This window comes from Lacerta agilis, chromosome 2 (genome assembly GCF_009819535.1).
Source record: "Lacerta agilis isolate rLacAgi1 chromosome 2, rLacAgi1.pri, whole genome shotgun sequence".
Classification (NCBI taxonomy): Eukaryota; Metazoa; Chordata; class Lepidosauria; order Squamata; family Lacertidae; genus Lacerta; species Lacerta agilis.
This window is the reverse complement of record NC_046313.1, coordinates 6,421,348-6,439,261: the sequence shown is the minus strand read 5'-3', so window position 1 is coordinate 6,439,261 and position 17,914 is coordinate 6,421,348. Positions and strand designations below refer to the sequence as shown.

At 42.2% G+C, this 17,914-nt stretch overlaps 1 protein-coding gene across 1 annotated transcript; it reads right to left on the bottom strand.

Annotated features, from left to right (window-relative positions):
* Positions 1-245: 245 nt before the first annotated feature.
* LOC117043009 (keratin, type II cytoskeletal 5-like) lies at positions 246-15,298 on the bottom strand. The gene is made up of 9 exons (XM_033142633.1): positions 14,819-15,298; positions 11,145-11,359; positions 10,394-10,454; positions 8,645-8,740; positions 8,342-8,506; positions 6,905-7,030; positions 4,955-5,175; positions 1,865-1,898; positions 246-281 (listed from the first exon to the last, which is right to left on the bottom strand). Exons 1-9 carry the CDS (start codon positions 15,296-15,298, stop codon positions 246-248), a joined length of 1,434 nt encoding a protein of 477 aa, XP_032998524.1.
* Between the last annotated feature and the right edge of the window lie 2,616 nt (positions 15,299-17,914).

The window sequence follows — 17,914 nt, the reverse complement described above, 5'->3', positions numbered from 1 at the left end:
AGCCAGGCCCACTTGGAATGAACTCAAGCCTGCAAGATCAAACTGTTTGAATGGGGGAAGCGGAGATGTGTGTTAGGGTGCCATTCTGAGCTGCTGTCACAACCCTTTTTTGCAACACAAAGCAACAGTGCGGAATAATATTGAGAGCATATTAACAGCCCAGCGCACCACAGACTTATATTGGATTAACTGTCACCCCCTCTTTCAAGAGAACCCTGGGAATTGTAGTTCTTGTGCAAGGGTGGTTAGCGAAGCCTAACTAGAGGCTTCTCCGCACTGAGCTGTGGATTTGGAGGAGTGGGGGAGCCATAGCAGATAAGTTAAATGCTTGTAGGAGATTATATATATATCAGTGCCAGCCAACATGGTCAGTGGCCAAGGATGCTGAGAGATATGTGGAGTGCCACAGGTTTCCCAACCCCATTCTGAAGCCATGAAAAAGAGTTGCTGCACACAGAGGGCGAGTTTCTTCACAGCAGATATTTAGTGTTGACAGCCTCTAGGCTTTGCAAGTGGTCAGCTTGGTCCTTCAGTACATTATATGATTGTGGTTCATCTGGTGGTTGTCTTTTGCTCGTAGAGGTTGTTGATATGATTTTCAGGCCAGGGCAACTTCCTCCACCTCCAGAGCCGTATCCCACGGTGCCCCTGCCACTTCCAGAACTTGAACCGCTTCTGATGCTGAGCCCTTCTCCGCGGCTCAGTTGTCCATTTCCTCCTGCCACGCCGCAGTTGCTAACTACAGCTTCAGTAAGAAGCAAGAAGAAGAAGAAGAAGAAGAAGAAGAAGAAGAAGAAGAAGAAGAAGAAGAAGAAGAAGGAGGAGGAGGAGGAGGAGGAGGAGGAGGGAGGAGGAGAGGTGGAGGTTTGAATTGTGGCACATTAATTTTAGAGAGAATTCCCAAGTGAGACACTCATTCAGTTAAGTCTGTATAGGATAGGATACCGTATTTTCCGGCGTATAAGACGACTGGGCATATAAGACGACCCCCAACTTTTCCAGTTAAAATATACAGTTTGAGATATACTCGACCGCAGATTCTCCACCCGGCGTATAAGACGACCCCCGACTTTGAGAAGATTTTCCTGGATTAAAAAGTAGTCTTATAGGCCAGAATATACAGTAATACAAATTGCCCATGCATCAAAACATTGTAGAGAGGAGTTCCTTTTTTCTGAATCCAGCAGCTAGCTAGCCAGCCAGCCGGGTCCTTTTCTAAGAAACTCATTTCACCACCCTCTCCTCATCCAGTTTTTTCCCCCCATTTTCTCCTAACACTCAGTCACCATTCTGCACCATCTGAGGATGTTCAGTCACCGCTGAGTTCGTTTGGGTCTTGTCTAAGGGCCCTCTTTAGGGGAACAAGTTCCCTGTTAGTATATTATATTCACCTTAAAAGCTTTGCAAATATTCGGAACATTTAATGTGCAAACATCTGAATCCTTATGCAGTAGGGGCTGTAGCTTGGGGGAAGGTTCATAGCTCAGTGGTACAGGCAACCTGCTTTACATGCAGAAGGTCCCAGCTTGAACTCAGGTATCCCCAGGTAGAGCAGGTAAAAAGATTTCTGCCTGAACCCTGGATAGCTACTGCCAGTCAGAGTAGACAGTGCTAAACTATGGACCAATGGTCCGATGCAGTATAAAGGAATATCCCCTCTCCTGCTCCCACATGCTGTACTGGGCTTCTCCTGCCTCTGGAGAGTGGATTTGGTGATGCGCAGAGAGAGGGAAAGCTTCACTGCACCAGCAACAGTCTTTGCTCTGGCTTCCAGTGGACTGGGGTACTGAATCTGCCCAGGTGCTTCAGAAACATGCTGTCATTGCAAACACAGAATGCCAGCACAAAATCTTTGGCTACTTACATATGTTACAGCACTGCCGTATTCTCCAGACATCCTGTTTGGGGAAAGCAGAAAAAATAAATAAAAAATTAAAAGTGAGCAATTCAGGACTCCATGTCCTCCTTCTCAAGCAAGTCTGCATATATTATTGTGCATCATGCACACTTTCAGCTTTGCTCCAAACTAAGCCCCACTGAAATTCAATAGGACTTACTCCCAAGTAAGGAGTATGTAGGGTTCATGGATCTTGCTGTTGAGCAGGGATTGAACTCACTGGTATTTTGGTGTTCGTGGCTGCTGAAATTACCTTGCCCAAAACTGACTCATAAAATCATTCAGCTAACAAAATGCCTTGTAAATCAACCTGAAATTGTCCATTGCAAAATTGATTTCAATTGTTTCTTTGTTTCTTGAAATGTCAGTTGCAACTGATGGCACAACTAACATTAACAGCATGGTAATTTTTCTAGGCTGCCATCTCCAGGGACACTGTTGTGCCCCCAGGCTCTTGTGGTGTCTTCGTTCTCAGCAAACAAAACTTTTTTCCCACCTTACACTTACTCAGTAATTACACCTGCCTGCAACTTGCTTTCTTTTCCATGAAAGACTGGTTGTCTCTCTCAGCTTGAAAAGTTTAAATCTGCCAGTTGTTGTTTGTTGTTGCTGTTGCTGTTGTTGTTGTTGGTGTTGTTTAGAATTGTTGTTTAAGATAAATTTTATAAATGCGCTTCAATGGGGAAAACAGAGTTGACACAGAAATGGTTGGTGCAATTTGAGTCACTGCATTTGCTGAAACGCAGTCAAACTCATTCTTTCTGCAGCAATTGCAGGAATAGGTTCTGATAAAGAGCGAAAAAATGGCTCAGAGTGCAGTATCGATTCGGCAGCAGTTGCTGATGTTCTTCACCACGGGAATTTGGTTAAGTTTGAATGAAAACTCGATTTGCGTGGACAGACGGAGTCCCCACAACCCCAGGGACCCTGAGCGGAATAATGATCAAGACAATGTGCTATGGGATTAAAATTGGCCACAACTTTATTAAGTTCAGGTGTAGGGAGGCCTTGGCTCAGGCATTGGGCGTTTATCCTTTCCAGTCCCCAGCCAGGGATCTGGGAGACAACAGGGTTATCCAGAATGTGTAGGGATTGGGCTTGCTCTGGAGAACATGTGTTCAAGCAGAGAGCCCGCCCCCCACCCCCATTCGCCGCCACTGGAGAGCAATGACAACCTCTCGGCGTATGGCTAATCCTTCCCCTCAAGACCCCTTTAACGGAATCCTGGGATCACCGCTGCAAGGAGGGCATGGGTCACCACTTCACACACACACACACACACACACACATTTAGGAAGATAGACTAAAGGATTGCATCCAAGGCCTGAAAATTGCCAAAGTTGTGACGTTTTGCTACGGGAAAGGCAAAACCTGCCAATGCAGGAAAATTCCTTTCCGGCCCTTCAACAGCAACCATGACATAGCAGCGCCTGCGTACCTGTGAAGAGGTTAACCTGCAAAAGAAGGCTTAACTGAGGGAGGGGAGGGAGGGTGGGAGAAGCTCTGGAGCCAACTGAAGCTTCACAGGTAAGAATCACCTTCTGTTGTGTGGGCAGGGTGGTCCCTCCCCCTACCTGGCCGATCCCCTGGCAACGCCTCCTCAGACAGGATTGGGTGATTGGCTGAGGCAGGCGGAGACCTCCAGGTATCCTGCCTGGGGAGGGCGAAGCCAACCCGTACTACTGGGAGCCACACTGGATCCGGGGGGCTGCGCACGGCCATTTGATGTGGGGAGCGCTCATTCTGCAACATTCAAGTACACCCCTGCCATTGAGAATGTAAGTACAGTATAGGATTGCAGCCTTGCTGTTGTTATCCATTATTGCTTATGGCTCATACATTTGGCAAATCATCACCTCTGTACAGGGATGAGGATCCCATGGCCCTCCAGACATTGTCAGAATCAAACTCCCAGCCAGCATGACCAACAATCAGGGATGATGAGAACTGTAGACCATCAACACGTGGAGGACCACAGGATTCCCATTCTGAATATGAGCATTTCTAGGCTGGATTCACTCGTACTTGCTAGCATTATTGTTAGCAAAGCAAATTGCTTGATAATCTACTTACATTGTGAAAATTGTATCACCATACATTGAATACTGCCAGACAACTTTTTAAAACAAACCAACAAACAAGCATTAGTGCTATACTAGTACTGCCACTGTTCACTGGGTGATTGGATTATCTAGTCTTTATATAAAGGGGAAAGTAACATTTTCCATTATTTTTCAAGCAGCACTGAATGAAACTGATCATGTGCCCTCTTCAGAATTTGCTGGCCAAACTGGCTTCCTTTGTCCCAATAGCACTGAGCTTCATCAAACTAGCTAGAAGGTTTATTATTATTATTATTATTATTATTATTATTATTATTATTATTACTATTGTTACTATTACTACTACTACTATATTTGCTCCAATTATTATTATTATTATTATTATTATTATTATTATTATTATTTGCTCCAACACTGACTATCATAGCTGTCAACTTTTCCCTTTTCTTGCAAGGAATCCTATTCGGAATAAGGGGATTCCCCTTAAAAAAAGGGGAAAGTTGACAGCTATGCTGACTATACAGGGGGATGTAGGAGGCAGCATTAGCAATGTAAGATTGCTTGTCTTTACATGAGACAATAGTGGTGGAATCTACACACATTAAAAACGTTCTAAAAATGCTTTTTAAAAGCATTTTTAAAAATACATTGAATTTTCCATAAGGCTCACCATCGCCATCCAGTGTCACATTGTAATATTGCACTTAAATGTTTTACTTGCAGCTGTGTAGCTGAGTCCAGAGTTTGTTTTGATCTCAGAAGATTGTGATGGGATTTAAACAACAACAACAACAACAACATAACAAATCAACATTTGAAGAAGACAGGGCAACAGGGTAAATGAGAACAGAACCTTTTGAGATCAGTGCCTAGTTTCTCAAGAATAAATTGAGGAATGAAACATGTCAATGCCAGAGAAAATGGTGAGTATGGAAACAACTAGTCCTAGTGTGGACAGCCTGTCAGCCATGCCATTGGTTTTCATCACACCCACCTCCATTCTTCTCCTTCCAGGAGGGTCCTGTAGGTGGCAATCTCAATATCCAGGGCTAGCTTAATATTCAAAAGTTCCTGATAATCACGCAAAAGGCGGGCCAACTCCTCCTTAGCCTTCTGCATGGCATTCTCCAGTTCCAACAGTTTCTCCCTTGCATCCTTGAGGGCTATCTCTCCACGTTCTTCAGCTTCAGCAATAGATGACTGAAGATGGACACACTATGGAGAAAGTGCAAAGAATAGAAATCAGCTCACATAGAAATCAGCTCATATAACTAGAGGGTTTTTTTCCTCCTTTTTTCAGAGCAAACATTAGCCATTTTAATTAGTATTTATGATTTATTTTCAGAAATTTCCCATATGCCCAATACAGTCTCAAACTGATACAAGAACACTAACTTAACTGTAAGAACATATTGCATAGCTTTTTAACAAATTGAAATAACAGAGCCATAGGCAAAAGTCACAAAAGGCTTACACAGTCACAATCTCCATTTCATTGTCAAGTACAAGTGATACAACTCAGGAAATGTCTTGGCAATAGGTCTAGCCATCAATTTAATAATTGGGGCTTTAAGAATTTGCACCACAAGTGAAAGTGCTTTGTATTTTTCGAATGTTTCTTTCTGCCTCTGAATGAACGACTCATTCATTTGGATTACTGGAGTCCATTTTTATGCCCTTAACTCTCAGATGCAGCTATGCAGTAAGTCAAAAACAACTCAGGAATCATTGTAGTGCATGAAACTTGGTGCCTTCTAGGTGATGTTGGACTCCAGCTCCCAGCAGCCCCAGCCAACATGACTAATAGGAATGATTTGGCCTATTCCTAATTTAGCCCCCAGTTTTTTTCAAAAGTAAAATTATGTCCTGCACTTCTTGAGGCTAGCATGTTACAGATGATCAGACTAGAATACATCTTTTTGAAAGAATTTTTTTTAAAAAAATGTTCACATCTCAAAAATCCATGTTTACATTTTGAAGTTTGTAGCAGTCATAATTTAAAGGATTTGTGACACACCTGTATCTATGGAATGCCAAACAGGTAAATGAGAGAACCCCATTGTGTTGTGAAAAATATAATAAATAAATAAATAAAATAAAATAAAATAAAATAAAATAGCAAAACTATTTACCAGGAACTGAATTATTTAGTTGAAATAGGTTCAAGGCATATTTGTAGAATCAAACATAAATATTATTGCCAGCCTTGGGCTTAACTCAAGATCATTTCTTCATGATGCTAAAACACCCTGAAAGCAGGGAGAATATCACAGGTGGGGAACCTGTGCCACTTCAGATCTTGATGGACTACAACTCCCATCATCATTGACCATTGGCCAGGCTGTCTGGAACTGATGGGAGTTGGAGTCCAACAGAATCTGGAAGGCCACAGTTTCCCCACCCTGAGTGTGGAACTGACCCCCAAATATTGCAAAACCATGGTAAAACTGCTGGAGCTAAGTAGTGCTGGATTGAGTTATTTTCCAGAAAGCATTACTGGTATTAAATTAGCTAATAATAGATTCACTCCATTAAAAGTCTGTTCCCAAACCACTGCAATGTGTACTACTCACTGTAACATTCTTAGACCATGGATGAGAACCATGTGATTCTCCAGACATAGAATCATAGAGTTGGAAGAGACCACAGGGGCCATCCAGTCCAACTCCCTGCCAAGCAGGAAACACCATCAAAGCATTCCTGACAGGTGGCTGTCAAGCCTCCACTTAAAGACCTCCAAAGAAGGAGACTCCACCACATTTGTTTGACTCCACCACCATTGTTGGACTACAACTCACATCATCCATGACTTCTGATTTTGCTAGCTGAGGCTGATAGGAACTGAATTCCAACAACTTATGGAGAACCTCTGCAGTAGAGCAATCACTGGATGCAAACAAACAACCTTTGCTATGCATATCTGCTAAAGGAACGTGCATCTTACTTGTTTCCTCACGCTTTCCGTTTCTGATCTTAGTCTGTGGATGAGTCGATTCAACTCAGAAATCTCCATCTTGGAATTTTTCAAGGCATCGTCATGTTTCCCAGCTGTGAGCTGAAGTTCCTGAAACTGATTTCATGTGACATCATAAAGCATAGCAGCAGCTGCCAGTCCTTAGGCCAAATCCATCACCAGTTGCAGCTGCCTGAAGCTGCCAGTGGCTAAAGGTAAAAGAGGAGTTGGAGGGAAGAACTATGCCCCCAGGTTTAGGGGGCATGCAGGTGGAGTAGAGGGGGGGGTCCTCAATGCACAAGCAGACCTTGATCCACAAGTGCATACCCCACCTAGCATCAAGTTGAATTCCATCCATTAGTTAATGGCATGTTTCAGCAAACAATTGCGAAAGCAAGAAGCAATAAAACAAAAAACTCTCTGTGTCTCGAGTGTCCCTCAGATTCTCAACTTTGGCTTTTGAATGCAGAAATTCCCAGGCAAGAAGGATCATAGCTCAGTGGCCAAGCATGTGTTTACATACAGGAGGTCCCTGGCCATCTCCAGTCAATAGGATCAAGTGGCATGTGATGAGAAAGCCCTCTCCCTCTCTCTGCCTAAGACCTTGAGGAGCCATTGCAGCCAGCCAGAGTAGACAAGAGTGGGCTAGATTTTTTTTAGAAGCAAGTCAATAGATTTTTATTGTTTTGAGCTCTTCTTTGCAACTAGAAAGCATGTGAATAGAAAAGTACTACAGTGCTCTAACTGCGGGAATTATTTTTAGGTGGGAAATTCTCATTAACTCTCCTGTTTTGAATTTGTCGAGTTTCTTTAAGTAATGTTTGGTAGGCGGGCCACTTTACACTTGAGTTTTTCCTCCTTACACCACTGCCTCAATTGGTGAGATCCACCATGGCATCTTCTGTTCTAGAAGGTCTCTGTATTTCTCCCAGACTTTAAATAAGGATTTTCTGACAATATGATTGGTAAGTCCTTATGTACTTTCCATAGATCAGGTACACATGCCAGCCTTACCTGATATTAAATCCTTCAAGATCTAATAAGTCTGGGTTCCCCAATGAACACCAATCCCTCAACCAGGTGAGACAGACCACCTCATAGTACAGACTTATATCTGGCAGTGAGAAGCCTCTTCTGTCCTTAATATCAATTAAGACTAGGTGTTTTGTTCTGGGTCTCTTCCCCTGCCAGATGATTTTTGAAATATATCGTTGACATTCCCTGAGACAGTTTGTCCCACCCAGTATCGGGATCGATTGAAAGAGAAACAATATAGAGATCCTTCCTAAAAAGGATAGCTACAATCTGCTCCAGGTGTCCAAATTTCTTCTGATGAATTTGTCAAGTTTCATATGGATTTGAGTGGCATTTTAATGGCCACATTTTGCATCACTTGTCATGTTACTTGCCCAAGCCACATGTACACACCTTGCTTTGGTACATGGCATCTGCTTCTGCTCGGCTCCTGTTGGCCATATCTTCATACTGAGCTTTGACTTCTGCAATGATGCTGTCCAAGTCCAGGTCACGGTTGTTGTCCATTGAGAGGATGATGCTGGTGTCACTTAGCTGTCCTTGCATCTGTGACAGCTCCTGTAAGTCACACAAAAATCTTAATCATTGGGTAGCCATTGCTCTATGGAATCCAGATAAGGGTAGGAATGTTTGCAATCAGTTTATTTCATGCAGGGAATCTCAGGTGGTCCTTAGGAGAGCACAAAGTATCCTCACCACTTCATACAGGGATCTCAAGAAGTTGAGTTCATCTGTCAGAGAAGCCACCCTGGTCTCCAGCTCCACCTTGTTCATGTAGGCAGCATCCACATCCTGGGAGGGGGAAATTACATTGAAGCTCATAAAGGGTTAAGAACCAGTCAAATGAACACACAGCAGTAAAGGTCTAGCCTAAGTTAAGCATTTGGTGTAACTGCAGGGAGGAAATCACAGACTGTGGGGCATACCTGCTTTACTCTAGGGTCCTTTCAGATCTACAATGCAAGGTCCTGGGCCTGCAGGGGAAGAGCATTGTAAACACACCTCCCTCTGCCAAAAAAAGGTGAATCCAGTTGGAGCAGGGAGGTAAAAATGGAAACACGTTGCACCCCACCTTCCAAACATAGGCCCTCATTTTCTTTTAGAAGTGTTAAAAGCCCTGAAATTACCATCTTAGATCTCAGATTTGTGCCCTCTACTCTCCCAAACTTAAATCCTATGTTGAATGGAAGAGATTGTGCATCTATCTCTCATCTCTCTCTCTCTCTCTCTCTCTCTCTCTCTCTCTCTCTCTCTCTCATCTATCTATCTATCTATCTATCTATCATCTATCTATCTATCATCTATCTATCTATCTATCTATCTATCTATCTATCTATCATCTATCTATCTATCTATCTATCATCTATCTATTTATCTATCATCTATCTATGGCATCAGCAGTTGATATCCTTGAGCAGCTGCTAGGGCTCCAGTGCTATGGCAGCACCCAGTACAGATGTTGGTGGATTTGAAAGTCACCCACCATTTCAGATACTCATAACATCTCCAGCATAGCATCATTCTAGAGCACTGTGGGAAATCTACATGGCAGATGACTTACCATGCTGCTGCTGCCACCAGTCCTGCTACAGCTGCCTGCTACTGCTGCCACCATAATCTCTAGCAGGTAAGCCCACCAGGAGAGACCAACACCAGAGGAGGCACACCAGAGGGCCTTTCCCCCCCTCAGTGCCCACTCGAACATGGAGCTCATTCAAAACATATGTGTTCATTCATTCGTTTGTTTGTTTTTATTGAACAAAATTCATGCACTGCTTTAATTGTTGATAGAACCTCTTATCCACTAGTTGCACACCCTCCAACATGCCACAGAGGAAAATTGGGAGAGCAGCTCCTACACGAGTCATGTGACTTGTGTGAGAGTGTGCCCCCCCCCCCAAATGCACATCTTTCAGGGCTGCGCTCTCGTGTGAGCCAAAACAGGACATCATGGGATCAGAAGCTTCTGTAATTCCAGGATGTTCTGCTTAAAGCAGGACAGTTGATGGGTAGGTCGTCTGTATATTTACATATTCCCACACTCACATTCCCCTCCATTTGGAATAGGTGCGCAGAACCTTTTTCAGAGCGAAGGCCACATTCTCTTCTGTGCAGCCGCCCAAGGGACCGATGCCAGAGGCCCATGTGGGCAGGGAAAGGAACGTAGATTTTACTTTTGTACAGAAGGTTGGCTTTTACACACACACACACACACCTCTAGCCTCCACCCTGGCACACAAAAGTCATTATCGGAGTTCAAGGACATGTTTCAGCCTGGAGGCTATGAAGCCAGGCCAGTGGGGAGAGAGTGTGTGTGGTTGTGCAGAAAGATTCCCCAGAGCCAGAAAGAGGCCTAGGCAGAGCTATATTCAGACCTCAAGTCTGGGGTATTTCACCCCTGATTTATAACGTGTGTCATCACTTTGCGTGCGTTTCAAGACTTGCCTTTTTTAGCAGTACAAATTCATTCTCAGCAGTGGTGCGCTTGTTGATTTCTTCCTCATACCTTTTGAGAGTCAATGAAAACAAAAGCAAAGATTTTGATGGATTTGTGGCCATAATCTGTTCAGTATCTGTTTAAAGTAAAAGGGGGGGGCACAAACCAGGGGAAACGCCACTGGCAAGGTGAAATAGAGAGTAAAGGGCTCTACTAATTTCTGTTCTGCAATGGCACTTTCCCTCAAATGTGTAAACCATGATAGGAGACCTTTCTCAAAACAGTGCCAGGCAAATGCACTGGCAAGTGAATGTGGTGCTGATGAGGGTTGCTAGTTTATTTGTGACTGATTAGCTTAGAGGCTCAGAGAATGAGGGAAATGGTCAAGGAGAAGCTGGGTACTTTTGCAAGATTGTTTACATTTCTAATTAAAAGCTGAAGGTTGCGTTTCAGTGGGCTGAAGATCTTTGGTTGAAGCCTGATGTGCTTTACAAGGTGAATTTGTTCTTTAACATCTATGACTTGTCAGTTGTTCCTGGTTAAATTTAGTGTTATGCTACACACTGCTGCTCTGGTGCAGGGAAGTGTCTGTGAAGATATGGATAACGCAGCTGCCTGCATTTGAGAGCTGCTGTTCGGATTGTAGCTATGAAGGCTGTCATGATGAGCTCCTGAACTTCAAAACGTACGTCTCCATCACTGGGGAATGGCACTCCAGGTGGGAAGAACTGAGCGCTGGCTTTGCCTTTCCACACCTACCTGTGCTTAAAGTCTTCCACTAGATCCTGCATGTTCTTCAGTTCTGAACCCAGCCTCCCTCTTTCGCCCTTCAGAGAGTCTAGATGTTTCCTCAGGCTGTTGGTGTAGGCCTCAAAGAGGGAATCCACATTGCTCTTCGCATGGGAGATGGGTTGCTGCTGCAGGAGGTTCCATTTGGTCTCTAGGACTTTGTTCTGCTGCTCAAGGAATCGAACCTGAGGATCAAATAGATTGAAAGGGAGGCTGAGTGTCTTTGCAAGTACCCAACAAGAGCACTGGTGAGCAACTTCAACATGCATATAGGAATGGCCAAGGGTAGTCGCACGGCAGCTCTAAGCCTTTCCGGGCATAGCATGGAGAGCAACTGTACTAAAATTTCACATGACATAAAAGAAAAGGAACTGAACTCTTGAATTTTTGAATGCAAATTTTTAAGTCCAAAATTCTCAAATTCATGTGGTGGACATGCCTTGAAGTAAGGGACTTTGGGAGAAAATATATAGTGAATTGAAAAAAGTGTTGAAAAACACATTTAGTAAGAAACCAGAGGCCTTCTTACTGGGCATGCCAAACTATGAAATCTCTAAAGAGGATAGGACAGTCTTTATGTACGCCACAACAGCCGCAAGAATTTTATTAGCTAAAAACTGGAAAACAGAAGAGATACCAACGGTGGAAGAATGGCAAATGAAAATGATTGAATATATGGAACTCGCAGAACTGACCAGGAAACTCCAAGACCAGAAGGACGAAGCGGTACAGAAAGATTGGAAGAAATTTAAAGAGTATTTAAAAACTTATGCTAAGATTAGTATTTGAGAAGTGAACTAGAAGACATATTAGGCTACAGTTATGGAAAATAGATAAGATTAAATAAAGATAGAAGTTTGATAAGGGTATTAGATTCAGAAGAAGATTAAGATAGATTGATGAATATATAATGTTAAGAATTTACTAACGATGTTATACAATGAAAACAGAAGGAGGGGACGTGACGAAGTCAATTAATAATGTTAAGGAAGAGAATGATTATAGTGTTATAGTTGTGTTTGTTGTAGATTTCTTTGTATTTTTGTATTGTGTTGTTTTTATTTTATGTATTTTTGCATTTTGTATAATTTTTGTTATTATGTTATTGTTTTGTTGTGATGTGCTGTTGAAAACTTAATAAAATCTATTTTAAAAAATCTCAAATTCAGGTTTCGACTCTAAAGGACAGGGCACTTTCTATCAGGGTAGCCAATGTGATGCCATTCAGAAGTTGCTGGACCACAACTCCCATAAGTCCACCCAGCACAGTCAATGGTCTGACTGGAAGGTCACAATATTGGCTATTCCTGATATTAATTGCAAAGGTATGGGTCCTTATGTAGTCTAAACAATTCCACCCATGCTGTAGATGGTAGTATCTGCACTCATGGGGAAACCCCAATTTTGCAGAAGCACAAAAAAAGAACACCATGTGGAAAGGGGAACTTCCAAAGCAGCACATTGAGGACAGTATGGTGAGTGGCCACAAAATGCTGGCTATTGAGGGAGAACATGGAAAACTTCCTGAGAGGAGAGAGATTAAATGGAGTCCTGGAAAAGGGCATGGCTAGCTGGCTGGCTGGCTGGCTGGAACCTTCCACACTGTGACATTAGATACATGACTGATTGTATAAATGGCAAGTCTGGATAATAATGCTTAACATTCTATTAATATTTTCCTTGCCAAATCCTGTATATACAAGACGTTTTCTAAACACCCTGGTCCTGATTCAGCTGTAGTTGCAGAAGCAATTGTTGGGCTTGGATGGAAAGTGGTCTCACTCTCTGCATCAATAAGTTCATCCAGCCCATTCAATATGATTTGGATAAACACTGCAGTATGCATGAGCAATAAGACATTGATATCCATTGACTGGCTGCACAGACAAATGTCTACTTCTGCAAATGGATATCACTTGCTGGATGGAGACGCATGCCATCATAAGCAATCATTAAACTATGCGTTCAAATTGGGGGAAAGAGAATCAAATGAGGAAAATTTCCCTGAGTTTTCTTTTCAATTTTATTTCTTCTCTAGCACATAGGAAGCAGCATCACAGTAAGTCTTGTGGTGTATTGTGTGTCCCATCCAGTCTACACTGAAGAAATCACCTGATTGCTTTACTATATAGCTTGCAGCCCATGTTCCCCTACACTAAAGTGGCCAGGTAAATTTCCTCTGGCTTAGATGGAAAACTATGAATTTAAATTTACAAATATTGGAGTATGGAATTTGATTCATACATCCTTCCTGAACAACGAGACGCTGTTCTATCTTTTGTTTCTTTATCCTCCTTGGGCTTGCGTCTGGTTTCCCCCCCCCCCACTCCTCAGCAAGAACAATGCTGAGAGTTCATTGGGCTCCCACAAGACTTGTCAAGATATGTGTTATGGAGTGGTGTTACCTTATGGAGTTGCCTTTCAATATTCTATATCATCTATCATCTATCTATCTATCTATCTATCTATCTATCTATCATCTATCACAGAAAAAGTAAAAACAAAATAAGAAATAAACATATCTATCGATCTATCTATATCTATCTATCATCATCTATCACAGAAAAAGTAAAAACAAAATAAAAAATAAACATATCATCTATCTATCCATCTATCTATCTATCTATCATCTATATCTATCTATCAATCATCTATCTGTATCATCTATCTATATCTATCTATCTATCTATCATCTATCACAGAAAAAGTAAAAACAAAATAAAAAATAAACATATCATCTATCTATCTATCTATCATCTATCTATATATCTATCATTCATCTATCTATCTATCATCTAGATCTATCTATCATCTATCACAGAAAAAGTAAAAACAAAATAAAAAATAAAAAAATTCCTTCCAGTAGCACCTTAGAGACCAACTAAGTTTGTTCTTGGTATGAGCTTTCGAAGAAGTGTGCATGCACACTAAAGCTCATACCAAGAACAAACTTAGTTGGTCTCTAAGGTGCTACTGGAAGGAATTTTTTTTTTTTTCTTTTGGCTATGGTAGACCAACACGGCTACCTACCTGTAACCAGAAAAAAGTAAGTTCAACCCAAATGCATCATACCATGATATTACCACATGCTGTTTTCTCTCAAATGGGAACAGGGGGGTGTACCCAGAATACATTGTTAGAAGATCTTCTTACAAATGTAAAGGCTAACTGAAAAGAGCCCATTTCCTTAACATCACCAAGCTTCATTACAAGATTTCCAAATAAATTTGAAAAAGGACAGTCTTATTAAATCATTCATCTGTCCCCATTCTGTGAATTAAGGTTCAGTGTTTCTACTAAAATGTCTATTTTTCATTGATTTTAATTTGCCATAATGAAAAGACAGGCAGAATCCAAGAAATCTGACCCATTCCCAGATTTAGATAATACAGTAATTGGCCAAAGTAGATGCCTATAATGTCCGTGTGTCCATTGGTGGTGACAAGTGAGTTAAGAATTGTAAAGTGTTTGTATGAAGGGGGTAAGGGGCAGATAAATATATATAATTCAAAAATGTATGAACTAACATAATCACAGGCATATCAATTTGGAATACTGCTAAATATTTCCTGTTTGACAAAGGAATTAAATAACAATTAAGAAAGCAGTTAGTTAACAGAGCAGCTCAAAATTGCAGAACCTACCTTGTCTATAAAGGAAGCAAATTTGTCATTGAGGTTCTTGATCTGCTCTCTTTCTTCTCTGCGCACTTTCTGGATCTCAGGATCAATTTCCAGGTTAAGTGGCGCCAGGAGGCTCTGGTTAATGATGACTTCTGGGATGCTACCCGGCGGATGAGAAAGAAACCCAGGGCCGTTTCTGCCATTGCCAAAGTTGCCGTTGGCCCATCCACCACCAGGAAATCCACCAAAACTAACACCAACATTGCTACCAAATCCACCGCCACGATGTGCACCTCCAGGAACCACACTCTGGGAAATGCGCTTGGTACCCCCCAGATTGTAAAGGCTCCTACTGTAAACGCCGCCAATTCCACTTGCTGCTCCGGTGCTTCTTCGGCTGGGGGAGGAGGCGTTGATCCTGCCCCCTCCGAAAACAATTGCAGAACCAGCGCTAAACCCCCTCCCTCCATTCAAAGCTCTGGCATTCAGCTGCCGACTCATTGCAACATAAAGGTGGTGGCGCAGAGAGAGAGATGAACAGTCCAAAATCCTCTCCAAGTCGTCTTCCTTTATATGGCTTTTCAGAAGCTGGGCTTGGTTGGAGAAGTGAAATGAAAGAAATTCGAAATATTCACAGGCTTGGTTAGTCTGGCACCAGCCCATCCTATCTTGAAACCCACTAAATAATATGTTGACACCTAGTGGGTCTGGGTGAAATGCAAAAAATGACTTTCATTGAGATTATCAAACGTTCCCCTTGCAAACATTTTAACTCCAGAAGGCTACCCCTATATAATTAACACAGTATCTGCCTCTAGTTGAAATCCATATTTCATCATCCTTGTCACTCAAGACCAACATAGGTATTAAATTGTCAGATATAAACATTCAGAAAGCTTCCCCCCTCCCCCTTAGTTTCTTTCTACTATTTACCGCAGTCAAGTAAATCAATCCCTCCCTCATTGGTAATTTATGGGAGTGGTTGACAATTTGTGAAGTATATATATATATATCTGATCGGCCTTTTCGAAGATACCAACCTGTGCACCACCCACGCCAAGCAGGTCACCATCATGCCCAAAGACATCCAGCTGGCTTGCCGCATCTGCGGAGAAAGGGCTTAAAACCATTGTTAAAGTAGGGGCTCCTGTGCGTATGTGTGGCTGAAATTGTGCTTTTTGTTTTGTTTTGTTTTGTTTATGGGATGGCATCCAATTTCATTGTACTTGTACAATGACAATGAATAGTAATAGTAAATTTTATTACGGCCATTGGCCCGTATCAAAACAAAACAGACAAAGCAAACAGAAAATTTGGAGCAACTCGACATAAAACAATAAAAAAGAGGCAGCAACTGCTGCAATTTGAACAATATCAATTCTAAACAGTCCTTCAAGAATAACATTTTAACTCAATTTGGTTAATACATATGCAGGATAGGGATTCAGCTAAAACTTTATTTAAGAGTTAATTAATAACTTAATAATACTGGGTATTAGTTAAACTATCAAAACTATGCAGTGACCCATTTCTCTTTTTCTGGGATAGGACATTTATCAAAAATCTAGCGACTGTAAGAGATCTACTCGGTTCCTCGTCATTCAATAAATGGATTAATTTGGCCTCCTGGGTTCCGTCTGCCTGTCCTATCAGAAGGGGGGATAGAAATCTAGACCGGGCTGCCGAATAAGCTGGGCAGCAAAAAAGTATATGTTGTAATGTTTCTACGGAACCACTATTACAGTCGCATAGCAATGAGACCTGGCCATTAGAGAGTCTGTTGCCCATGACATTTGATGGGAAGGCATTGAATCTGGCCTTGATAAAGGCATACCTGTGCACCGCAACAGAAATAGAAGATAAGTAAGATGGTAATTTCGTTATTGGTGCTAACCCCAGGTTTGTTGGTGAACAAGTGCCACCTCCTGTCAAAATGTTATGCTGGAGATCAACCTCCTTTAGCCTTCTATTAACAGCTCTCTTGACAATGAAGAAATATTATCTTATCTATCTTATCTTATCTTATCTTATCATCTTATCTTATCTTATCTTATGTTGCCCCTCCCCCTTCCATTCAGAAGTTATTTATTATTTAATTATCTTTTTAAAGAAGAATATTATTGGTTTTTCCACAATTTTATACATTTTAACTTCACCATTTCAAACATTAAAATAAAAGGTTCTTTTGAACCTTCGGACCTCCTTCCCTCCCTCCATGGGTTCCATAAAGGTAACGGTAAAGGACCCCTGACAGTTAAGTCCAGTCACGAACGACTCTGGGGTTGCGGTGCTCATCTCGCTTTACTGGCCAAGGGAGCTGGCATTTGTCCGCAGACAGCTTCCGGGTCATGTGGCCAGCATGACTAGGCCACTTCTGGCGAACCAGAGCAGCTCACGGAAACGCTGTTTACCTTCCCGCCGGAGCGGTACCTATTTATCTACTTGCATTTTTTTGGCGTGCTCTTGAACAGCTAGGTTGGCAGGAGCAGGGACCGAGCAACAGGAGCTCACCTCGTCGCAGGGATTCGAACCGCTGACCTTCCGATTGGCAAGCCCAAGGCTAGTGGTTTAGACCACAGCGCCACACGCGTCCCTCCATAGGTTCCATATTTAAGATTAAATTTACTGCATCTTTTACCATTGTCCATCTGTTATATATCCGTAGTAGTAGTAGTAGTAGTAGTAGTAGTAGTAGTAGTAGTTGTTCAGTCGTTCAGTCATGTCTGACTCTTTGTGACCCCATGGACCAGAGCACACCAGGCACCCCTATCCTCCACTGCTTCCTGCAGTTTGGCCAAACTCATGCCAGTCGCTTCGAGAACACTGTCCAACCATCTCATCCTCTGTCGTCCCCTTCTCCTTGTGCCCTCCATCTTTCCCAACATCAGGGTCTTTTCCAGGCAGTCTTCTCTTCTAATGAGGTGGCCAAAGTACTGGAGCCTCAACTCCAGTATATCCATAGTTACCATAATTAATTCCACATTACAAGTGTCATTATATGCCTGCCAGTGATTTTAACTATTTACAGTGGTCTTTTAAATAAATTAAAAATACTTGATCTTCCTGGTTCGGGATCTTCCCCGTCAGTTTCGCCATCTCTGAATACCCCATCAGTTT

Bases quoted from the DNA above. Each gene is read 5' to 3' on its own strand.
- LOC117043009 (XM_033142633.1), bottom strand. From the start codon at position 15,298: ATGAGTCGGCAGCTGAATGCCAGAGCTTTGAATGGAGGGAGGGGGTTT. The intron at 8,741-10,393 runs GCAAGTCTTGAA...TCCCCCTCCCAG, and splicing joins AATTTGTACTGCTAAAAAAG to GATGTGGATGCTGCCTACAT. The intron at 1,899-4,954 runs GTGGGTGTGATG...TTCCCCAAACAG, and splicing joins CTGGAAGGAGAAGAATGGAG to GATGTCTGGAGAATACGGCA.